We start from the raw sequence: 25,707 nt of genomic DNA on the forward strand, positions 1-25,707 counted from the left end.
TACGGGGACAAATAGTGAGGATAGGTTTATTGATAGCGCCCCATATTTTAAGACTTGATTGGCCGGAAAGCTGAAAAAGTGGGTGGAGCTTCAGGTATAGGCATGACCCATTAATGGCCATCTATGTGCGGAGACGGAGACTACGTTTCGCGCCATGTTTGAGTATAGCTGCCGGTGGTTTCGGTTTTCACCACATCGCCTATCGCCAGCAACGCGGCATCCCGGGAGGTTGACCGGCAACTCCTCATTACTGCTCGTGCCACTGTGCACCCAAAAGGGCAATATTGGCTCGAATACCGATAAGGTAAACCCTCAGTTCGCTATTATTGCCTCTCAAATAATTTAAAAGGCACGTGACGCGTTCACGGTCAGAACATGCTTAGATTGAGGTTGTTTGGCGTGTCACGGGACAGCAGCTTCTTTCAGAAGTAGGTCTATACTAAACGCGAGCTACAGAGGACTTCATTTAAGTGCAGGAGTGTTGAATTTGCAGTGGAAGCGTGCTGCCAGACCAGCATTTAGAAGATGATTGGGAAAATGAGCTTTGTGCACTGTCTCTTTTAGTGGAGCTTGTTGCTATAACTGCTTTTAAAAAGGAGCTATGTATCAAGCAGATAACCAAGTACGACACACCAGATTTCAGAGCAAAAGCAATGTGCTCCTTCTGATGTGCCGTTGCCTTTGCATCACAAAGAAAATGGCATAGGATGCGAGGAAATCGTGAAATCATCACAGAAAGTCTGGTTCTCTCTGTATCCAAGAAAGGGGCTCTTCCTCTTTCTTTGTGTGAACAGTCAGCTCCACATGACTTCCATCTAAAAAAGTATGTATCCGTTCACCTTTTGTTGGGTTAATGGTACCAAACAACTACATGTGCGAGTATGAAAATACATCTGATATTTTACTGAAGGTACACAAAATGTGTCTAGTCACAGGTGCTCAAATGCTTTTTATTCTGCTGAAGTGAAGGCACTGACCAGGACCAGCAGCTAAGCAGAGAGTCCTGTAGTAAGATCATCCATCGCCACTCCATGCTGCACAAACGCACATATAGGGACCCGCTACGTAACTGCGTAACACACAGCATCAGAACACTCTGCTGTAAAGTTCGGGCAAGTATTTGAGTATTCATATGTACAAAAGCGACAGAGTCCCCAAAATTCCGCAGTTGGACGTGAGATTCAGTCACGAAGTTGCAGCTACGCCGAGCGTGCTTATCCGATGCTGTCCGCTCGTTGTAGAAGACAATAACGAAGTTGTCCGAAAGAAACATGGCGCCGCCGCCACGAGATGGCAGCACCTATGAATAAGGCGTATTGCCATGGAAGAAAACGAAGTACTTGCCACAATCAACGTGGTTCTTATACTTGGGAATCAACGATCAAACAACAGCAAAAGCGACGTGTACACCACGGGGGGGAATGTGGTTCTTCGCCACGATTGGTTAGTCATCACCCGTCCGCCGGTGTCTGCTTGGACGGCGCCGGAGAACGGGCCTCCAAGTGACGTTTTTGCCCTTGTATGCGCCGTTCCGGTGCTGAGACCGAGCCTTTAGAGTTTTCCTTGAGAATCAAACTGCAGTGAGGAAGACGACGCAACTGGATCTGGCCACGCATGAGGATTCCCACGGCGAGCCACAGTCGCCATCGCGTCCTGATGGCATGTTTTTTGGGAGGAGGGAGCGAGGGCAAGTCTTCTTCTTGGTGGACACATGACCGCGCAAACGGCACGAGCAGAAAACAGTCATCAGATTCATCGTGAGCGTTCACACGAGCAGGTGATGAAAGAAACCTTGTGCAATGTACTTGCGAACTCTTGCCACTTCACCTCTACAACATATGCTCTACATTGACAGTGCTGTGCAAACAAGGCGCGTGAAAATGGCGGCAACGTTTATATTAACAACTTACGATGTTTTTATTTGAATTATGGATTCTGCAGTTGGTGGTACAGAATAAATCAACAAGTGCCTCCTTATATCGAAAAATGACACAGCTGATACAGGTACAAATATTTTTATGCACCATATACATACTGAAAGATTCGGTGACTGGAGTTGGTTTGACTCCACCAGAAATAAAATTAATTAAATTAGTGCTACACTTACATAAAACAGACTAGGCTGTACACGTTACACACGGTTTTGTGTCGTCTCGTTCGTGACAAAATCATTTAGTGATGTGTGCTTTGTTGGGAGTAAACTATTGCTTCACTACTAAACAGCAAAGTCGTAAAGCCGCGTCATCTGCATTGTGCGAATTCGAGTTAGAAGAGGACACAAATGGCATCACACACACACACACATATATGTAGGAGGGCAAAAACTCATACATTACAGACATACAGTATAGTAAAGTGGCGGTGATATGCTGCATCCCAACACTAAGGCACAATGAAATCACGTGTCACGCGCTCCGATGTACGTGGTTTCGCCCATATAGGGCGACTTTCGAAAGATGGGTTCGTCTTCCATGTGTTCCACCAATATGTCCGTGTTGATCTCCAGGGCCACCTTTTTGAACTCACGAATGTAGGTAAAGAAGAAGAGCACCAGGCTGAGACCCAGGGACCATTCGAACGCCGACGCCGAAACAAGAAGAGCAAAGCCCTGCGAAAAGGCCATCAATGTTACACCTACAATACGTGTCAGATCGCCAAGAGTTTGCGATTATTACGTGGAAAAGTGGAAGGTCCAGCAATTCGGTGAAGGCTGATTAAAGCTGCAGGTCGGAATGTTCTTCTACTGGACACCGTCCTCATCATTGGCAGTGCACTTAAAGGGGGCATTGTGGGTCAGCTCTTCGGTTGACGGAAAACAACTACCCACTGGCTCCTCAGACTATAAGGTGAACAACGTTCGTCCAGATTCAAGCGAGCATCCCAAGGACGAGGGTTGTTCTCCTTAGTCCGAGGGGCGAGTGGTTGGATTTTTCCGCAAACGGAAGAGCTGACCCCTCTTCTATCTGTTAACTCACAATGCCGTACAGTTATTTAACCCATAATTCCCCGACCCTTATGTACACTGCCAATGATGAGGACGGCTCAAATCAAATCTGCCGCGAAGCAACAGTGACAGATCGACGTGGAGAGATGAGAGCAGGAAAGAACTGTGCCAACATTCGTCCGCATTCTCAAGGAGTAACGGGGGAGTAACTTCCCACACTTACTCCATTTCCACTCAGTCGCTTACTCCCTCTTTCTTCCTGCATTACTACAATTAGGTACTCCCTCTTACCGACCAAATTTTAAGGAACAAGTGCAACACCCTCCTTCTCGTAAGGTGACTTCCGAGTCTACAGTGCAGCGATTCATATATTGCATCGTTTTTGTTATATATTCCATGATTTTGCACTAAGACTCTCAGTTGGTGAAGTTGTCACCCTTACGCGAGAGCATATCGTGAAATGTGACCTTCTGACACACTAATTACGTGGAATATTTATCCCGGAGTTTACTGCGTTCGAGGGCGCTTCCCAATGAAGGTTCGGCTGTTTTTCAAGTGAGTATAGTTCCGTGGGACTACTCAATCACACCCTCTACCTTTTGTCATAACACCTCTTTCACGCACAACTTTTCCCATCCCCATCGAGTATGCCTCACTATGCCTCTCCCCGCTTTACTCTGTCTATGGCTCACTATGCCGATCGGCATAGTGAGGACGCACCTTTAGCGGATACACAGATATTCCCAAGTTATGATTCCAAAGCATAAAATTATTTCACGGTGTCAGCATGATACCTGTAACTGGTCTCATGGTTACTCCCTGGAAATGGAGTAAAGTGGAACTCCCTCTTGGAGGGTGTAAGTCTTACTCGAAAAGGGAGTGTTCTGACGACACCATTTCCTCTGCTAGAAACCCCAGGGAAACGGATTCGAATCCCTAGTCTTCAGCACGACCTTGGCTTCGATTGTTACGTTATTTGTGTATACGATCGGGTTTTGTCCTGACGCTTCGATCTACGAAATGGGGCAGGAGAAAAAGACGAGACACACTCCGCCCATCAGCGCACTTTTGGACAGTTGCGAATAGTTGCAGCGCTTTCAGCGAGTTGTTGATTAAGCAAGCGTGTATGCTCAACGCCTCCTATAGACTGAAGAAGGACCTCCGTCCTTCGATACGTCAAGTCGCGATGTCGCCCGCTTCAGCCTCTCAAATACAGAAAGCATGTGGCCAGAAGTATATAGCTACAAGTGGTTGTCCATTTGACTGATGACATGGCGGTACAAGACATTGGAAAGGTTCAGAGGTCAGCTGGTTTGCTTCGCTATTTATTGCGGGAGAATTGATCCAAATTGCGGGACGCTGTTGTTGATACAGATATCATTGTTATTATTGATGTCGTAAGTGCTAACAATTAAGAGCGTTTAAGAACTTGTCTAACAATCATAGAAGGAATGCGCTTTGCACCCCAGGGCACTTTGGTGAAGAGCTGCACTGAACAAAAAAGAAAAACACTCATTTTCGCTGGCTGTGTTCTGCCACCGTGAAACACGTACCTCATCGGCAGGAGTCCTCTGTCTCAAGTCATGTCCACGTTCTTGCCTATACCATATATGTTTGCCTATACCAGAAAGGAAGGCCACTGGAGCGAGTGTCATGGAAACATGTGTACTGTAGAAAATACAATAGCTGCGCTGGTACAGATAAGAACTTAAATTTTTACAAGTATTTCACTTTTACACCTCCTAAAAAAAGTACTGGGCGGTTTCCTTGACAGCCCATCTGACACTTTTCAAGCGTGGCCGAGGACGCCAGGATGCTTGGTGGCAGGGTACGAGTTGCGCCGTCTGCTGCGTGCTGAGATTTCGGGTGGGCAAAGTTAATCCACAGCTCAGTGGCAGATCCCACCAACAACAACTGGATGATGACATGGGGTGTTTCACCGCGGCGGGGACAGTACATAAAGAGGGGGGATTGCCCCAAAACATTTGGTTAAAGTGCCACTCCGGACTCGGAAAACAGCGTTTATTTTATTTAATCCATGAAAAGAAGATGCCTCAAGGATTCTAGACGCGAAATTTTAATCCTGTTGGCGAACGCTGTGCATTTCTGTCAATTTTTGAAGATCTGCTGATCCCCCACGAGTTTCGATGACGCCAGGAGCGGTGACGTAATCGTAAGTTCACAAATTGCGACGATGTCATGTCCGGAGAGGGCACTGGGCTCAATCTTGATCTCTTGATCTGCACATAGCGATCGTGACAGCTATTTTTCAAAATTCGCGCGCTCATTCCGTCACGCGCATTGGCCGTCAACCGGGGAGCACGAGCGTTTAGCAAGCGTTACGGGATAGCGAAAAGTTCAAAATCTAGCCCGCCACGATAGAGAGCCACGACGCCGGCGTCCGAGTCCGAGGAGGGCCACGTGGTGGAGAAGTCACGTGACGCTGACAGAAAGAGGCGAAAATGGGATAGATGCATGGAGGAAGGAAACACAGGAGCGACCGTTTCGAACAGATTTCCGTGGGACCCCTCTGGCGGGCACTCCTGTCAAAACCGCCATTACTTCCTGTCCACCACGTGATCCTCTCTAAAGTTTCGATTTAGCAACGCTTTGTTGCTCGCGCTCCTTTCTGTGCTTTTATGCCTCTCCAAAGTCATTTACTCTTAAAGTGTGAGCACCAGTGCGGGAACGTTTTGTTAACGTGTTCTTACCGCGGTTGCGGCTGCCGTTCAACAGAAATCAGCTCTGTCACGGGAATAACATTTCATTGGTAAGTACGTACTGGATCGGTTGTTTCGTACTCCTGTCTGTGAGAGTCATCTTGAATCGTTCGCTTACAAACGGACGCTGTGCTACAGCTGCAGATTGATTTGATTTCCTCCATTGTTGTATCAGTTTGATTACTGGCATGCTTTACCACTTCAGCTACAAACACACAAAACGTGGCCACATCTTCACACAAAGGTCGCTGCCACGAATGATGTTTCTGGTCCTACGTGCTTGTCCCGCTGACCGTGACCGGTCTTGCAGTAGAAGGGTAAACCGAGTAAACTTCCGAACACACACAAATAAAACTGGACGCGTGGCGTTCATCACAATGCAGATATCTGAACCGCAAGACAATCACGACTCCCGTCGTCTGCTTTGGTAGCTGGCCTGCGCATGCTCTTGGGGTCACGTGAGCAGTCACATGGTAGACAGGAGCATCCCAGAATTCAGTGCGAAGCTGGGACGCCCGTCCCAGTGGCAAAAAGTTAGCGGCCGTTTCCAACAGATTTCCGTGGGACCCCTCTGGCGGTCGCCCCTGTCAAAACCGCCATTACTTCCTGTCCACCACGTGATCCTCTCTCAAGTTTCGGTTTAGCAACACTTTGTTGCTCGCGCTGCTTTCCGTGCTTTTATGCTTTTCCAAAGTCATTTACTCTTAAAATGTGAGCACCATTGCGGAAACAACATTTTGTTAACGTGTTCTTACCGCGGTTGCGGCTGTCGTTCAACAGAAAGCAGCTCCCCCTGTCACGGGAATAACGTTTCATTCGTAAGTACGTACTTGATCGGATTGTTTCGTATCCCTGTCTGTGAGAGAGTAATCTTGAATCGTTCGTTTGCAAGCTAGCGCTGTGCTACAGCTGCAGATTCATCTGATTTCCTTCATTGTTGTATAAGTTTGATTACTGGCATGCTTTACCACTTCAACAACAAACACAAAACGTGGCCACGTCGTCACAGAAACGTGACTGCCACGAATGATGTTTCTGGTACTGCCTGCTTGTCCTGCAGACCGTGACCGGTCTTGTAGTAGAAGGGTAAACCAAGAGTAAGCCTCCGAACACACAGAAATAAAACTGAACGCGCGCCGCTCATCACGAACAAGGCAGATACCTGACAGTCTGAGCTGCAATCACGACTCCAACGATCAAAGATGAAAGTCACTGAAAAGGTTAGCCAGCTGTAGGGATCGAACCCACATCTTCTGGATTGCCGGTCCAGGGCTCTACCAACCGACTCCCGTCGTCTGCTTAGGGAGCTGGCCTGCGCATGCTCTTGGGGTCAGGTGAGCGGTCACATGGTAGATAGGAGCATCCCAGAGTGCAATGCGAGGCTGGCACGCCCGTCCCCATGGCAAAAACTTGGAAGCCTTGGAAGAGCCGCTCCTGTGTTTCCTCCATGGATAGATGTCATCTCCCTCCTTGTGTTTTCTCGAAGGTCGGAGGACATGTCACGTGGGGCTCCGCTTACGGAGTGCAAAAAGTGAGCCCCCCCGGAAGACGCCAAGGGCAACAACGTTGCCAGATGACAGCCGGGCGCTCCGTCGTAGCCTAACACGACGTCCACAGTTCTCAAACATAAAAATTACTTTTCTCTAGCTTTCGCGTCTCGTAGAGCAAAGGTATTTTGCAGGAATGTAAAGTGAGACAAGAAGATTTCAGTAAGATAACTTTTGTGGGATTCTGAAGACACGAGATTTAGTCGTAGTGGCAACTTATTAGTTTTCTCCCTCTCCCCGGTTACGCGCTTCGTCAAGGAACCCAAAGTGAGGGTCTGCATTTGCCCCTGCCTATAGATCAAGCACTGTTGTGTCACTCATGATCATAGTTGTCTCGCGAGACCTGTAAAGTAATGAATTACATGTAATTGAATTACTGTAATTAATTACTTTCTTAGTAATTAATTACTTCCAGAATTACATTGTTTTATGTAATTGTAACTGTAATTGAATTACTTTTACAAGTAACGCGTAACGCATTTTGAATTACTTTCGGAATTACTTTGAACGCTATCTGGGAAGGCCCAATGTTTAAAGTTTAGGTCAGTTCCACACCGTTTCTTTCTTTTTTTTTTTCACAATGATTACCCAAACACTCGATTCAGCTCGGTACATTTTTCGGTACAGATTTTTTACATTTGAATGTGGAAGGAGAAAAATTCTTGCGCCATGGGAAAAGGAGTACGAATTGTGGGTATCGACCAGCACTTCAGAGTCGTTAGAATGCTCGAAAGATCTTCCTTGTGTGCTCGAGGTGTTCGGGAAGTACAATGTTGGGCTGCCCAGCAGTGCACCAGTGGGGCGTCTGTTTTTCGGTTGGTGGTCTTGTTATGACAAGGAGTCATGGCAGCCTCAGACAAGAACTTTGAGAATACCTTAGCTCGAGAAGCTGCACTCATGATCTGCACTTTGTTCACATACCTGAAGAAAGAAAGCCTTTTGACTGTGGTGTTTCATGGCAAGAGACTTGTCCTTGTGTAAGACTTATCTAACTTGTTTTTCTACCACAAGCACAACTACCCCCATCTTTCAGAACATGTGCAATAAATGTGTACATCAAATCTTGCAGTTTGCACGTCGTTTGCCAATTGCAGTCAACTTTGTGAATGTAATTCAGTGTAATGCAATTACTTTTCAGTAATTGTAATCCTAATTGAATTACAATAGAAAATGAGTAATTGTAACTGTAATTTAATTACTTTTATGAGCGTGTAATTGTAATCGTAATTCAATTACTTTAGAAAAGTAATTTTTACAGGTCTGCAGTCGCGACGTAAGGCCACGAATTCTTGTTGTTGTTATTATTATTATTATCATTAAAGTTTTGAAAGCCCCATAGTCCTATTGAAAAGAACGACACACTTATGAAGGTGTTGGGAGGACGCACATTCGCATCTTTCCTCTTGTCAGGTAAAGTTCAGTCAAAAGGATACTGATGATGACGCCACAGATACTGTAGACAGTAATGCCCAGCCGGATTGTAGCTATGAGGCGTCCATTAAAATTTGGACACATCGAAAACGACATGACGGTTTGCAGTGCCTGCGTCACAGGAGAACGGATAGCTTACATTTTGGGGCGGGCCTCGCCGGTCGGAAACTTTGAGCGGACGTAATTACGGAGTATTATTGCCTCACCTCATAGCAAATTATGCCGAAGAACAGCAGGTTGGCAGCAACTGCATGGGCAGGCGGCACCAAAGACGTCTGCATTGAAAAAAAGTAGAAATTAAGTAATATACTATAGCGTAGTCTTATGCTACTGCCCTGTTACAACTGTCATCAAATTATGGTAGTTATGTACCCTAGCAAGTGGTGCATCGTCGGCGGGGATGCAAACGATAATGTCAACGCGTGAGTTTCTGTAAGGCAGCAATGAATTGCTCAGTAACCAAGGGTTTGCGTGGCCATCAATTCCTCGGCCATTGTCGGCAGTGCGCTGTTTCTTCATCGGTGGCCTGTTCTTGAGCTATCGAGCCTGGTGCAAACTCTGCGACGGGTGTGCAAAGGTGGCCGCAGAGGGCAATAAAGCAGAAGTCAGCCTACATGATGAACACAGACCTAGGGATTTTCATATCCAGGGTATACCGTAGCCCGTAGGGTGGGGTTGGAACCCAACGCAGCTGGCGTTTCGGACAGGTATTTGAGGAGTTGCAAGACCTTTTGGGAGGCATCAAGGGTGTGTGGGAGGTGCTGGGAAAATCCCTGATTAGAGACCCATTTCATCATCGTCTGGTTGTCCTTCTGTGTCACCGTATTTGAATCCACGACTGAGTCGTTGCCGCTGAGCCAAGTTTCGTTGAGCGTGGGAACATCGATGGATCGCGGGATCACATAGGACTCCAAATCCTCGGCGTGAGCGCTCAAACGGAGATCCTCCTGATGTAGCTCAGTCCGCAGCTCCACGATCGTGGGCGGGTTGGTGCCTTTGGTGTGGTAGAATTTGAAGTCACTTTTGGTGAGATACAACCTTCTTCTTCTTCTTCTACCTGGTGTGGCACACAGCCAAAGGCAATAGGCCACGGGTCAATGGGTCGGAGCAAGCGAGAGTGAAGGGATAAGACTAATGACTAAAAGCGATGGGGTGACGAGATGAACGATAGTACTGCATGGAAGATGGCTGGTGGGGCGGAAGAGTCCGCGGTACGACCAAAAGACAGGATTGTGGGTGGGTAGGGAACAGAAAACACATATACATTGGATGATGATGAGGTGGGTGGGTGAGATTCGGGTAATCAAAAACTGGGGCGGATGGACGAATAAAAGGGACAGCGGAGAAAGAAGTGATCCATTGTCTCATTTGACGGACAATGCGGGCAGCTGAGACGGCTGCGTACGTGCACGACAAAGAACGCGACGGAGAAAGAAGGGAATTCCAACTGGATCGGAGGACAGGTGATCTTCGGATTGGCGACAGAGGAGATCAAACCGCTTGAAAATTTGGTACACAACTCGGGGGAAAAGAGGGATGGCCGCAAAATCCGCCTTGGCAACGGCGTCAGTCGTCTCATTCGCAGTGATACCCGCATGTCCTGGGATCCATGATACGATAAGTTCCTGGATGTGAGCAGGTGAGAAATCAATTGGAGAGATGGCAAATCAAGAGAATCCAGTTCAGTAATGAGGGAAAGGCAATCAGAGAAAACGAGAACACGAGAGAAAGACTGAGGCACCCAGGTAGAAATCCAGCGAACCGGTAGAGAAGTACGAAGGGAGTTGCCTGAGGACAGGAGCCACCGATATTTCGAACAGAGACTGTTCTTCTTCTGGGCCCAGAAGAAGAACAGTCTCTGTTCGAAATATCGGCGGCTCCTGCCCTAATGCAACTCCCTTCGTTATACCCAAGAATTCTGTGAAGGAGATCGAAAGATAGCTTGTCGATCGATGTAGCTCGCGACGGAGCCACATACACAAGCATCTGATCCTACACGTGCCTCGCTATATAGTCAAAGTCGATGCCGCTGAATGTGCGGCCTTGCGATATGTGGATGGTGAGAGTGCAAGCCGGAGACAGCGCTTGCATTTGATGGTCTACGAGACAGCAACGTCTGAAGACAACTGCACACCTCGTCATCTACACGCACCCTTCCGATGCATCCCTGGTACACGCCTTTCCTCTGCTTCGACGTTGTGACTTGTTGTCAACGGCTGCCGTGTTGAGTACGCTATCGTTAGCGCATGTCGTGCTCGGTTGTCCTCGCTCACCTCCCGTGGAACTACGCTGGTGTCTTCAGTCTTATTGCAGCTCCGCGTCTGGAGGGGGGAGTCACGTGCCTTGCCGTGGACGACGACGACGTCACCCCGCTACAGGTACGCGCCATCAGGAGTAGCTTCAGTTCTATCGACGAATCTTGTAGTGAGGCCACTGGATGAGAAGCTGCTCAGCACATCGGGCACTTCGGGACATTCCATCACCGGCGATCAGGGCTCATGTAGAGTAATTTTAACTCATCTACTGAGAGGTTGTGGCTATTCGGCCCCCTGGCTACATTTTTATGTGTCATGTCAATTCTCAAGTTACCTCCCATACATACCTATCCACGCCTGCGAGGGATGTTAAAGGGACTATGAAACGATTTTTTTCTTCGTTTCGTTCGAAAGAAGACATTTTTCTGAGTCTAGAACCGAAATTTTACTTTCGTCGCGTGAGCGGACTTCTCGGGAGCGAATTTAAACGGAGCGGCGAAGGGAGGACAGCTGGCGCCGCGCCGTGACGAGCTGCCGAGCGGAGACACAACGGGTAACTTGACGCGACCACGGCCGGCTCAGCAACACGTCATCGTGACGTGTTGCCGAGCCGAGGAATCCCGCCAGGAGCATGCGCCGTAGGATCCCGCGTATGCGTTCATCGGGAGTGGAAATCTCCATGAGAGCAGCTTTCGCGCGATCGGCAGATTTCGGCAGTGGCGGCAGCCACAGCGCGAGCTCGCGGCATTACTTGCCATTGTGCAACACCGGTGACGTAACGGGGAACCGAAGAGCGGTCCGTACAGTTACACCATCGGCAGGGAAATATGCGCGGGAGAGGAGGAACGCGGAAGAGACATTTCCAGCGCGCGCTCCTCGCAGAGTGGAGCGATTTCGTCCGGAAAAATTTGTGGCATATTAGTTTCTCTGCGGGAAGAACAGTTTCCATCGAAAAAAAGTATGGGGGTTCGGGAAATTTCATACTCCCTTTAAATACGGGGCGCCGCGTTGTTTAAACTTCAGTGCACGTTAAAGAACCCTCAGGTGGGCAAAATTAATCCACAAACCGACCCCTGTGGCGTTGCTCATTATCACAGTTGTCTCGCGACGTCAAGCCACGAATTATTATCGTAATTATTATTACCATACCTATAGCGCGGAAAGAGACGTAGTTCTGCGTTAGAAATAGTAGAAAGTAGAAGGGCGACTCACGGGGAACGCAGCTACTGCTGCCATTCCGAAGAAAGCTAGAACAGCAATGATTGCTGCCACTGTGTTCAGCGCGTCCAGTTTTCTGCTGAAGTGTCCGTTGAAGGAGCGAATGGTGAGGAAGCGCACCAACACACATAAAAGACCTGCATTAAAAAGGCAACGAATACGTATATGGATGAGGCATATTTGTCACAACCAGCTGCTGTGCAGCAAGTAATGAAGCGGCTTAGCAATTTAGCGTCAGCGAAGTCTGACCGCACTTAGCTAACGAGCGGAATGCTCTTTTAAAAGAGCGAAAATAATTTTGGTCATCTGCCCCGCGCTGTTACTGCGATGGTTGACCGAGTTACATGGGGGTAGTGCAGAATTTATCCGGGAATTACCGATGCTACACCGGTTTAGGTGTTTCCCTGGCCAACATAAAACGCTCTCCTTTACCGAGGTGGTCGCAGAGTTAGTGGCTGTCTGAGTTGTTTAGAGACTTGGCTCAGAAAAAGCTGGTACACCATGGAGGTCATCGGCGTAGCCAGAAAAAAATATTTCGTGAGGGGTTCTATGGGAGATTTCGAGGGGGTTTGAACTCCCCTCTGGCTACGCCAGTGATGGAAGTACTTTATTTCTCATAAAGGGATTCATTGTTCTGCCAACACGAGTGAATGGTCAGATACGGACGGTGTGAGCCCTACCTCGCAGGAAGTATACGCTCAAGTCGATGACGCCAGTCGAGTGGGTACACCGTTGGTCGCTCGTGAGAACGTAATATGTTTGTCCTACGCATACTCCGATTCGACATAAGTAGGGCTGTGTGGGATCTTTCGAATAGCGAAGCGAATGATTTTGCATTTGATTCCAACTTGGAATCGAAGCAATGCCTCATCTAAACTGAACACATTCGAATATGAGAGAACTGATGTTCTGAGGCTGGGACAACATAGAAGGGACAAATAGATCATCTTTCATCATACATTCGAATAGTTTCGAAGCTGCACTGGTAAGCCTGCTGCCTAGTGCAAAGATCTGTATGGATATAACACGTAGATATGACGTACGTCAGCTTAAATGGTGCACATGTACGTGTTCGGTTATATAACTATTCGCTTCGATTTTAAAATTACTATTCGCACACCTCCAAGCGCAAGCCATAAAAGGACGTGTTTCCCGCACTTGATTTTTTAATTGTCTTTCCGCAAGCTAGCCGATCAATTAACTCTATTATGTGAGACGAAAGTCTGACTTAGCTCTGACCACGACGGTGCAAGAAATTTGGTGGAATACAGAAGGTAGCGACTTGCTCATGTAGCCTATACGCGCATGCCGCATGCCTCAGCAATTACTCAATGGATGTGGAGTATTATGCTGTCTACGTATAAAGCTCTGAAGGCGATTCAATCCTGGCAAGTTTCAAAATGATTGAGCACCGCAGTGCAGAGTTGTAATGCGAAATACGTATACGACAATGTACAGGCAAAACAATCCACATGGCGGTGTTGCTATATGAGCAATTCAGATGCCGCTCCCCAGACGGCGACATGACGTACAACAGTAAAGCTGGGGGATTGTAGTGAGATGTTCTCGCTGTTCTGCAACAACAGCCGCTTCAGTGTCTCGGGAGCAGCATCTCAACTGCTCTTTGCAGTACCGCCATTTTGATTGTTTTGGCTAACCACAGGGGTGCCCTACCGCATACCGCTTAATGCATACCGGGAGAGCGCAATGCATTCTGGACAGGTCCTGGCCTGACGTCAGCGCAAACGTCGCCGTGACCATATCAAAATGGCACCGCCGGTGACCAGCGGTCATTCCGTTTGTAAACAAAGCGTTTCTGTGAGTCGTTTTGCAACGTCTTTCGATCTATACTAAAAAATTTTATCCAATATGCTTGCAGTTAAGCAGGTCGTACTGGTCGTCATTCACATCAATGTGATGCACTGAGAGTTTGAAGGAATAAACTACTCCGTCTAGTAAGAAGCACTGTTCATCATTTTATGCTGACAAGAGAATGTCGGCCAGCGCGAAAGCAGAACATAAACAAGGTCACAAGACCTCAAGATGACGTTCCCGTGACGTGGGACGAGCACAAGTTGGTGATTTTGCGACCGCTTGAGGGTGGCTACAAAATCAGAACCTTGTGTCAACCCATGCCCGGAAATGATCCTATTGAAGCACCAATGTAGCAGATGTGATAGCTCACCTAGAACAGAGGTGATGTAAAGACAAATTGAAAAGAACCCGCTTTGAGGAGGATCCGTGCCAGCATCACTGGAAAACAGATGTTGGAATTATCAAGTGTTCTAAACAGCCGCAGGATAAACATGAGCATCAATGTAGTCCAAAGTGACCATCAAAGTGTGCTTATGGAGAAGAAGGACAATACAAAGAGCAAAGAGTTTTCTCTCTCTATCTCTCTTTCGTACGCACGCACAGACCCAACGTAAGAACACAGGAATTCGCCGACTTTCATTCAAGGAGTTTCGTTGGTTTTCTCAAGACATCCTTCATGCGATCGGCGCTCAATCTGCCCCTGACAGCGGGTATGCAAGCAACTTTGAAATAAATATTACACTTGTTTCTGTAATTTTTGAAATCTTTACACGCCTAGCGACGTGTAAAAACAAACATAAACAGACAAAAAAATTTGATGAGCAAAACAAAGACATTTTGTGCTTCTCAAATTCCGAGGGGGTCCTGCTTACCTCCGAGCTTACCAGAATAGAACAGAAGTAGAAAGAAAAAAATTGAAACTTAGGTCGCACAGGTGCGACCAGCGTACCCACCACAGTGGTGCCATAGACGAAAACGTGCTGGGCGAACGCAATGCATTCTGGACAGGTCATGGTCACACGTCACAGCAAACGTCACCGTACACATGACCTTATACGGATGGCCGCGCCCGTGGTCGGCGGCCAAACCGTTTGTAAATAACGCGTTTGCTCTTTCTGTGCGCCGTTTTGGACGTTTTTCGATCCCGGTAATTATTTTTATCCGATAATCTGCAGTAAAATGCTCAGTTGTGTACGTGAGGGCCAGTACTGTTGACCACTTCCAAAGATGTGATGCCGACCACGCGTTAAAGGGACGATCTCGTACACCCTGGCCCATCTACAAAGCCTACCATTCGATTCCTCATTGCTGAAAACGTAATACTGTGAATTCGCTCGTCCAGAATCGTCACGGTTATTAAATAAACGAATTAAGTTGATAAAAACAGCGCCAGCATATCGCGATTTGTGTTGGAAACAGCGATATCCCCTACGACGATATGGTGGCAGACCCGTGATTGGATGAAGAAATCGTCTGTTTTGTCTCGCCACTTTGTCTCGCGCACTTTTGCAGCCTTTTCATCTTTTTCGAAAAGGTACTCGAGGATCACGGCGACGGCAATAAATTTGCTGTATGTGGCCAAACGACAGACGCGTATTGTAAAATGTGGCCTAACAACAGTGTCAATACGTCTCGCATCTTCATTTCGAGAACAAGCGGAAGTTTACGTGCATGGCTCGACCTAATAAAGTCAGTTCACGCTTATTTACGAACTTGTCTCGTACCGTTCGGTATTTTGAGCATTTCTAGTTCGTCTTACCTGCGAAAAGAATATTCCGTGTGGAAGTGGTGGAAACGTAACCCGGGTGTAACAACCCTTTTGTCGACGACAATGTGACGAAAGTAGATATAGAAAAGCAGCTGCTGGGAGTCAAATACTCGAAGCATATTCAACAAAAGGTCTGATTGTCACACGCACGTTTCGTTCACGATGCATATGAGGTAAGAGACGTTCTGTGAGCACGATATGGGACGGCGCCGAACGCAGCTCAAACTAAAAGCTGTCGGTCGTCAACTGCTAGCGGCAACGATGTCCAAAGAACTGGATACGCAATGTTCAAAGGTAGGTATTACTTTGTTGATAAGGCGCCAAAAGTGATGTGTACAGGAATGGTCGGCACCGCACGAAACAGCAGTCCCGCGTACCGCGGTAGTATTGCGAAGTGATTGATCCAGCAGACTACATCAATTTGCTTTGCATATAGCCTCTTCAAGGTATTATCCCTACCGGAGCAGCCAAACTATGCGCAATAATATTGTTTTGTACCCTTTCAGAAGCTGACACTAACTGAGGAGAGTGGCACTCCTTCCTGTGCCAGAATCAACACCTATTAATGGGTCACAAATATAGCAACTTCGCAGGCTTCACAGCTCTGTTTAATTTTCCCCTGTACATTGCTGATATGAAAAAAGTGTTACATAATATAAATATGTAAATTATATCCAGTGTTGTGATTATAATGATGTTCAAGCAGACAAGACGACCTTGTTGACAGGACAGGATGACAGGTTGCTCTGAGCTTGCTGCTTGAACATCATTATGACTACCCGATGCCAACTACCCCATTTTAACACAATTGGTCAGTGCTGTGGACATACATTACAATAAGGGACAATAAAAGATGACTACATAAATATTCAACTTCCGCAACCTTTATAATCAACGTGCTGGACATGTTAGTGTGCAACCCCTGATATCGAATCAAAATCTGAGCCAGTATGGGCTCTGAACACACCGGTGTAACATGAGCAACAATAAGGCAGACGACATGTCAACAAGTTGCAAACCGCTGTTCCATGTTGTGGTTTCGTTTTTTTTTTTTTTTAAGTTGGTTTTAGACAGACTTGTGCCCGTTACTCGAAGAAAGAATTGATTACCGTTACCGTTACTTCTCCGGGAAAAGTAATTAATTACCGTTACCTTTTACTCGACTCGAAATGTAATTTAGTAACGAGTAAAAAAGTAACGCTTTACTCCAGTCGTTACTCTGCATTCACGCAAATTATAACAGTCTTTGGGTGCCTCAGAAAAAATAAAAAATAAAAATAACAAACAGAGAAAGGCTCAACAGCGGAACAGCTGAGATAACAACAAAAACAAAAACGCCTAGGATAAGATCTGTACGTCTACTGTATTTATCGCAAGGGAAGACGTTGACCCGATTGTGGAAGAGCATTGTGTGGAACTTCCCCGTGACTCTATAAACCTCCAAATCTTCAGGTACCATCACACTGGTGTAGGAAGAGATTAGAGAGGGAGACCTTGAAATTCCAAAACGTCATTACAATGACCTCCGCTTGCTATAGTGGAACACAGCCCAACAAAGGCTGACGGAACCAGGGGCTTGACTTGGGGCAGAACATCTAAAAGATAAGCTAATATCTGCGGGAAAAGTGATCAATTACTGAGTAATCGATTACTCAGAAAAGTAAATGATTACTCAAAAAATTACTTTGACAGTAAAGTAACTGATTACTCGAAAAATTACTCAGAAAAGTAACTGATTACTCGAAAAATTACTCAGAAAAGTAATTGATTACAAGTAACGCAATTACTAGTAACGCGTTACGCATAAGTCTGGTTTTAGATGCAGGGCGTACCGCAGATCGCTGCCCACAATCCGGCACCCGCGCGCGACGATTCCAGCGCCCTCCGGCGTACATTGACCTTGAGATTAGCGCTTGGAGACCATCCTTGGGCCACGTCACACAAGAGGAACATATTTCACCTATTTCACGGCACACCTATCAGAGTGCACTGCAATCGTCGCGCGCGGGCGCCGAAATATGGGGAGCGCTCTGTGGCGCGCGGCTTCTGAAACTAATTTTTAAACCCGGAGAAAAAAACGAAACCACAAGCCATAGCAACCTCGAACCACGTCAGTTGCGTCTTTTTCGACATGTACTACAACTTCCTCAATGACATCTGAGAGCCGATAATTAAAAAGTTAGAAAATTAATTACCGCTAATTAATTGACAAGGGGCGATGAAAAAAATACTTTCTGATAGACCACACAACTGCCAAGCACGTACACTTGGTTCCATTTGTGTAGAGCACTCCGTTTTTTCTTTAGCCCGTGACCCTTTTTCGGTGGGATACGCAAAATAGTGCGCATTTATTGACTTAGTCTTACCCAAAGTCGATCAGTTCTGAATCATCCACTAACTTTCACTGGCTGACCATCGTTGTTGTGGCAATGGGTCAGCAGCGTAAGGATCATCGACGTTCCCGTAATTGAACTCATCTTCACCGCTCAGTGACAGTTATCCCTAAATTCGCTGTCAGCCATTACGGCGTCGCGCATGACACCTTCCAACGGCAAACAACTATTTCGTTCTTCGATCGCCCATTGGGAGACCTTCCACCGTAAAACCCATAACGATGTCACGCGTAACGTTGCATGAGAGGAATCCAGCAGCAACTTCCGTCGTCTGCTAGTACGGCATATTTCTGTAAATTTCTTGAAAACCACTTGGCTGTTTTGGATCACTGTGTTTGTGTAGCACTCATGAATATAGTTTCAGGAGAAATGGGATACCATGTCGCGGAAGAAGCATCATATAGACCAATTTGCGCGCGTGACGTCACGGCTTGCGGCGGCGCTGCAGTCAGCAGTTCGTGGTGTGGGCAAAACAGCAATAAATTGGAGTGATTGGTATGATCGTTTTCATGCAAAGTGGGCATGTCACACAACTTGATGGGGAAAGGGTGGCGAAATCACTTTTCATCAGTTTCCGCGCAACGAAGAACGAAGAAATCGTTTTTGTGTGTTGGAATCGTTTTGATCAGTTAAACGGAAAGATTCCCCGACATCGCCTTTGTGAGATTCCCTCACGATACCTGTGTACAAATAAACGGCGCGAACATGAATCGGTGCACGGTAGCAAATCAGCGCTGTTTTCAGAAACGCACCGATCAAACAGCTCGCCTAAGGTGGGCAAGATGAGACAAATTTCCAATTGAATGTGAAATTTTTATTTGTCGTTTTTTTAAACAAAAACTAGCCGTAGGCACATTCTCAGACGTCTAAAGCTTCTAACTTGTAAATGCAGAACGGACGTAGCCACTCTAAAATAAACACAGAACAAGAAATTCAAAAATGCAGTTTGTCTCATCTTGCCCCAGCCCTCGGGGCAAGATGAGAGACCGCAAGGTGAGACACGCCGTGGTAATGAACTATACAAAATTAGTTTTTGCAATCCAAGCAGACGAAGTATAGCCCGTGGGCTATACTTTGAGCCCACCGCCCACATGATGCACAATAAAACCACACAGAACCCGTCACTTCTCCTCCACCGTCATTTGCAAACAAGGCACCACCAGTCTGATGTGTCGTTGGTCGCTCGCTTTTGTGCACGCTCCTGTTTTGCTGGAAATATCCTAGGAAACAGGAAAATTTGCTGGAAAATCCTAGGCAATATGGAAAAAAGAAATATCCGAGGAGCAAGCATGAAGACACCTAATAGTTAACTTATCAGTTTCTAAATTACATTAAATTTAAATCGCATTAAATTTAAATTACATTAAATTGTCGCGTCTTGTCCCGTGCATGTCATCGCATGCATTAATTTTTCTATTCAACACCGGATAACCCAGAGTGCCCATATTTTGCACGTGTCTAGATGAATGAAAAAAGAAATAGAATGTGGACTTCCATTGATAAGATAAGCCTGCGAAACGCTGCAGCACAGATGACAAGAAAAAGGACTACAGAAAATCGCGGGTCTTTACATTCTAGGCAGAAGAAATCGATTTTTTATTTTTATTTTATATTTTTCTTCAACGCATAAACCAATCCGGACAATTCTCACGTGTTATAAAGCGAATATGCAGAGCCACTTATAAGTGAAGTTTCAAGCACACGGAGCAACGCGTCTCTCAGACTGGCGGCGTCCAGCAAAAAATGTCGCGTCTTGCCCCACCTTACCCTAATTGTGTTCTTCCAGTGACTTGTACGCTTGCACAGTATCAGCAGTGAACTGGCTCGGCGAAATTATTAGATAAACTACAATGTGGTTGTGATTTTGCTGCTGGGCAGCGCAAAGGGATCGCCATACCGTTCATAAACAACAGCGTTTGTCTCATTCCTTCAGAGCTCTAAATTATTTCTGGTATTGCGGAAAGAGACAGTCGAGAGCGGTGTAGCAGTGCAACACAGCCGATGTCGCACTTGCGGAAATCATTCGCACGGTTGCGTTCAGTGTGTTCTGCCCACACCAACCCCGCGCATGCGCAGATGGCGCCTCTTGTTTGTAAACAGTAAAGTGGTCTATAGTTTATGCTGGCAAAATACGTTCATCTTTTGACTTTACGCCAACGGGAATGTGTCGGCAAGCGCTAAAACGACATGTAAACAAAGTCACATGACCTCAAAATGACGTTGCCTATCATGTGTAACCACGACAAGATGGCGGTTTTGCGAAAAGCACTCGCTTGATGGTAGTTACAACGATGGCTGGTTTGTGTCATCCCTGTGGTGCCCATAGTCGTGTTCAGCCCAGTGTTGCCGAAGCAGCTAGCAGAAAACTCGCTAGAGAGTCCTTACTCTGTATGCACTTACTCTGTATGACTGTGTGTTTGAAAACGCAGTCACGAAACATAACACAACAGTAGGTTTGTGCCCGGTGATTCAGATTGTCTTCAGCGCAGCATTATGAAAAATTGTGAAAAAGGAAAGGACTGAGAAATTGGTACTTCATGCTCTGAACACATCCTCAAGCCGGCCCTCGTTCGACTAGACTGTGCATCGTGTCACGAATCAAGATCGAAAGCGCCCTTGTATGCATTTCATTTTACGCATAGGGAGCAGCTTATGCCCCAAAGACCATCTCTTCTATCCTATTCTGTTCTTTTCTACTTTTTTTTTTTTCTTAAACATCCAGCCACCCAACCTACTTGACTCTAGTTAACCATATTTAGATATTTGTTAGATCTGTAAAAGTGCTAAGACACAGGCGAGCTCGTGCATGTTCCAAACTGAAAGATCTGAGACAGGGGAAGAAGGACTTTCCCTGTCTCGTTTATTAGATCTGACGCCTTTCTTCCCTATACCGTTCAGGGCTCCCTGAACGGTATAGGGAAGAAAGGCGTAAACAATTGAGATCAAACGCCATAAATGACAAAATGTTCGTATACAGAATATTTTTTGCGCATTTACTTCCCAGTCATTGAATATTTATTTATTTTCTGACAACAGGATCGGCGCAGGGGGTGAGGAGGAAGGCATTCGCCTTAAGTCCTGCATCTGCCCTGCATTGAGGCCTCAACAGTGATTCCGCAATTGTCATGCACAGGGTATCTCATGCAACAAATACTTCTGACGAAAGTGAGACACAATTTTTGTTTTTACTACTGCTAAATTTGGGAAGTACTGTGATACTGCCGTCGACGAATTAATATGTTGCTAACAACATTACGAACGTATCAGTTCGTACGTCTACAATAAATAAATTACCCGTGCACCATTAAATTGTCCATCAGGGCACTTTGACGTACCTGAAAGAAATAAATCGGGCACCGTTTCTAAGAACGTTATAACACGCTAATTACCAACGGACATGCAGCCACTCCACACACCCCTTCCCGTAAAGCTGCAAAGAAATTCTACGAACTGATACACTTTTCATGCTACAGGTCCGGAGGGAGGGGGGAATATGTTTATTGAGAAAAAAAAAACAAGGAAAGGTTAGTCAGGCAAAGGCCGAGGGGGGGGGGGGGTATGTTAATGGGGAATCTGTATTGGTAACCGAGCTCTAGTGGGCAATCTCAGATATTTCAGGGTGTGGCAAACAACCTGAGGGGGGGGGGGGGGGCGCGTAGGGTACCCCTGCGGGTAATACGCTACGACAGTACGCGCGTCTCTGCGCATGAGAGAAAGAAAATGTTGGAGAAGCCACGTGACTATGCGTCTCTCCAAGGGGATGAAACTCGCGAGTTCCTTTGCGGACTAAAGTGAGGCGCTGCGAGCTTTTCGCGTCATCAAACGTCATGAAACGTCAAAATTTTTACGTCGAAGCGCGAGTTCTCTGCCGTCACCAGCCTATTGGCTCCTGTGGCCGTTCCCCCGGTATGCGAGCGCTCATTGGTCGGTTTGAAATTCTAAACTTTCCGTGGCGTGCGTAAGCGGGTGGCACCGTGTGGTGCCGGAGCAGCTTGCCGTAAAGTTCCGAAATATGGTGGGTGCAGCAGGGACGCAAGCAAAGCATTTTTGCCGGTACCGCTTTGGATGGTTTTTAGTGTCCGTCGATACCGACTCTGAAAAACTCGGAGCCTCTTGAATACCTCTGGAACTCAATTCACTGATAGATAAGTGGAAGGCAGGTCTGCTTCGCTTGCTTGGTGCGACAACGATTCAAGAAGGACCAATACTGTGTTTTTCCGCTACCCACTCGATGACAGGTAAGTCAGTTCCTATTCCATTCTGGCGCTTAGCATAGCATAGCAACATAGGCGCCGACTGCGGGGGGGCTCAGGGGCCTGAGCCCCCTCCGGGAAGTCTACTTAGCTGACACTCAAGATGAATGTTCCGAGGGATGTCCTAAGAATCGCGTGTTTCAAGCGAGTGATCATGAAAATCCTGTAAACATTTGCCTCACAACGTCGCAACACGGAATTCCCGACCTCTGTGTATCAAAGGGGGGACGCTGTGCCCAGATTGAAAACTCTCCTCCTATGCATAGCACCACACCTGTGGCGCAGCATTTCGGCCGGTAGAATTTTCGGTTTTCACGTTTCTGATCCCTGTTCTGGTCTTTCTTGCTAAGGTATCAACTGCTCAACTCATGTCTGCTTCAGAAAAGCATCTGCATGGATACAGTAGAATGGATAAGCCATTCTGAGTGGTTGGAACATCATCTTTCGGCATAGCAGCTGCACAGGTTCCTTTGTGACGGGTCAGCCTTGACATGTGACACTACACAAGCAGTGTCATGCTGGATCTGTGAATGTGTGTGTCTGTGCAGTCAATCTACTGTTGTTCTACTGTGAAATCTTCCACGTGAGACGTCAGCTAACAGTGGATGCCAAGTTGCTTCGGCATATTACTCCAACTTCAGAAACAATGTTCATGTCATGCTCGTGTTTGGCGTAGATACCGCAGACTGGATATGTGTGATTTGGAAATATCTATCCCGAAAAATAATGCACCTTGTGTAACAGAAACAGTCAACGCTTCCGCGTTTTATTTATTTTACTCGATACGAACGAAAATCCACCCAGAACCGCCAAAGCGGGGGCGAGAACAGATGAGAAAGGGAAAGCACCGCCAGCGTCACAGCTCACCCAGGGAGACAAAATAAAACTAAGCAAAAAGCTACTCTGCTGAGGCCCAACGATTGGCCCGACGTCAGAGGTCACGTGAGTTTTTCCCAACAATAGAAATATACTACTCGTTCATCCCCCTGATCTCTCCATTCAGAAAGATGCAATAAGAGGGCATTCGCAGACGGGCCACAACACTATGGTGAAAAGAGATGGGCAACGTCACGACCAGCGCTTCTAAGGGAACTGCGCCGACATATGTCTGACAGCGTCAGAGGAAAAACCCCAGACAGCATTGAACCCGGGTACCTCACAGTCTCGACGTCATATGACCAGCGCGCTAACCACTGACCCACGCGAGCTGGTGAAGCAACGTGGACTCCACGTGCACTTGTTGTGGTACCTTATTTAAGAGCGATCCAATGAGCCCCTTCTACATGAACGAGGGGCTGCGCGAAAGGCTGAATTACTTGCATAGCGTATTTGCAGCCTCCTGCAGTTTCACGTGTCACTGGAGGAAAAAACTCCATTACGAATCCCATAATATTACCTGTCTGTAAAAAATGCGATATATATGTGTATGCAAGGTGAAGCTATACAACATGAGGCACTCACCTGACAAACGGCAAGTACGGTGTGACGTCACCACGCAACACTGCCCACATCATCGTCAACAACGAACCACCTGACAGCGTCAACCCGAAGGCGATCGGCAACCATGACACCCCAACCAGCTTCACCATTGTCCTTCACTCTAAATCCTTTCGTCACTGCGGAGCCGGCGCACTGCAGGTGCGGCGACGGCGAAACGTTTCTGGAAGCCCTACCCTCGGACGCAGCTGCTAGACGCCTCGCCCTCAACGTCCGTGCTACAACACTACGCAGAATGCTGTCGTCTCACAGGTGACTTCCCGTCGCTGCAGCGATATCCCGAAGCGAGAGATTAGCATCAACAATGACACAAAGGCCCGGCAACTTGATACGAAAGTCGAAAGTGCGTGCTTTCACAAGAACGATACCCGCCGCGTTCGCTGCAGGTTCTCGAATCTTCCAGACGCCGGCGAGGGAGATATTGACCAGCGAACGAGGCCTGTCGAAGTGTGGATTTTATTGCAGCTTAAGTCACTGGCACGCTCATACAGCAATTGAGGAGATTAGACTTATCGTGGAGATAGTGGTATTACTTGGAATTTTGGCATCCCCAGATCAAGATGCATGTATCTTTGTCGTCTTCCAACCGATAGGTTTGAAGTGAGTGCGTTATCTTACTACAGTGTCCGTCTAAGTTAGCTTTAGATAATGTCAAGTCATTCAGTCAGGACCAAAATGTGCATGTGCAGAGATTATCTTGTGCGATACAACTGATACGTCGGCAGGTGAGCACCCGAAACGATGCAGTTAGTTGTGCTGTAATCTCACTATATTTAGGCAAATAAATACTAGTTGACATCAATATCGAGAAAACAAACGTAGGGACGTGCGGAGGAGTTGTGTTACAAAAGGACAACAGAAGATTCCGCTCACTCATCTACTAGAGTACTGTAGAGTTCTTTGGTTAAAGTCGGGATTCATCGCAGAGATTCTCAGTCGAGCGGCATAGCCCGCGAGCTATACCATAGGGGATTGCAAACAATTGGTGTCGTCGCATTGTCCAAGGATTACTGCCGATGTTTTTCATTTGCGACATATTTATCAGATGTTTTATCCCGGTAGTGTTCAAGAGACGCCCGCTCAGAACAAAGAGCCCGTGATAGCAGCGTGATCGATCAGGAGGTTCAAAGGAAATTGTTTCCAGACGGTGTTAGTACGAGGAGTGTCTTGCAGGCAGGGCCGGCGAGAAGAGGAGGGCAGCCGAGGACGGAGCCCGGATCTATTGAGGCGCCCGCCCGACCCGGATGGTTGCTAGCACCAGAGAATCGAACCGAACCTGAACCCGAACCGAAAACCGTTATTAACCGTTATTTTTGGCCGAACCGGAACTGAACCGAACCAAAAGAGTCGACGCCATCTTGGAGCTGAACCGGAACTAAACCGGTAAAAAAATACTGGTTCAAATAACGGTTCACACGGAATTAAGTGCGGAACTTTGCATGTTGTGCATGAACGTAAGAACTATTTTTCCTCTTTTTTTCTTCATTTATTAGCTTCGTAGACTTCCTTTTGCTTGCCGAAAAAGTCGTGCCCTGCAACAATGATCTGGATTTTCTCGAGTCACGAAGTAACAACAACAAAGATAGTAACTGAAAACTGTTAGGACTACTAATGTCTAAGACATACACATGAATCTACAGGGTGTGTGCAGAAAAACATGACCCGCATTTAGGCACATAGCTTGTTGTCTACCTAACTAACGAGCTTCCGGTGGCGCACGATGGCGCATTTATGCGTGGGAAATCTGCAGAAAAATTGTGGAAGCCATACTCAGCTAAAAAAATAAACGGAGCAACGAAAACGTCGGCCTCCGTGCATCAGAATAGGGCAACATGGTGGACGTAGAAGAGTTGTGTACCGCTAGGG

The 25,707-nt window shown here is 46.9% G+C and overlaps 1 protein-coding gene across 3 annotated transcripts; it reads right to left on the reverse strand.

Moving 5' to 3' along the window:
• Positions 1-1,999: 1,999 nt before the first annotated feature.
• Positions 2,000-25,533, reverse strand: LOC135393757 (DNA damage-regulated autophagy modulator protein 1-like). Of its 3 annotated transcripts, none has more exons than XM_064623999.1 (7): positions 23,806-25,530; positions 14,301-14,368; positions 12,110-12,252; positions 8,849-8,917; positions 8,599-8,753; positions 4,498-4,612; positions 2,000-2,608 (listed from the first exon to the last, which is right to left on the reverse strand). In XM_064623999.1, exons 1-7 carry the CDS (start codon positions 23,931-23,933, stop codon positions 2,399-2,401), a joined length of 888 nt encoding a protein of 295 aa, XP_064480069.1. In that variant the 5' UTR covers positions 23,934-25,530; the 3' UTR covers positions 2,000-2,398. The 3 variants fall into 3 exon arrangements, with proteins under 3 accessions (XP_064480069.1, XP_064480071.1, XP_064480070.1); XM_064624001.1 differs by having other exon boundaries at positions 4,498-4,583; positions 8,645-8,753; positions 23,806-25,528; XM_064624000.1 differs by lacking the exon at positions 2,000-2,608 and having other exon boundaries at positions 4,594-8,132; positions 23,806-25,533.
• Positions 25,534-25,707: the final 174 nt, after the last annotated feature.

The sequence above is a fragment of the Ornithodoros turicata genome, chromosome 5 (genome assembly GCF_037126465.1).
Source record: "Ornithodoros turicata isolate Travis chromosome 5, ASM3712646v1, whole genome shotgun sequence".
NCBI lineage: Eukaryota > Metazoa > Arthropoda > Arachnida > Ixodida > Argasidae > Ornithodoros > Ornithodoros turicata.

Bases quoted from the DNA above. Each gene is read 5' to 3' on its own strand.
- LOC135393757 (XM_064623999.1), bottom strand. From the start codon at position 23,933: ATGGTGAAGCTGGTTGGGGTGTCATGGTTGCCGATCGCCTTCGGGTTG. The intron at 14,369-23,805 runs GTGAGTGCCTCA...TCTGTTTTCCAG, and splicing joins CCGTACTTGCCGTTTGTCAG to TGATGCTGGCACGGATCCTC. The intron at 8,918-12,109 runs GTGAGTCGCCCT...TTTTCAATGCAG, and splicing joins CAGCAGTAGCTGCGTTCCCC to ACGTCTTTGGTGCCGCCTGC.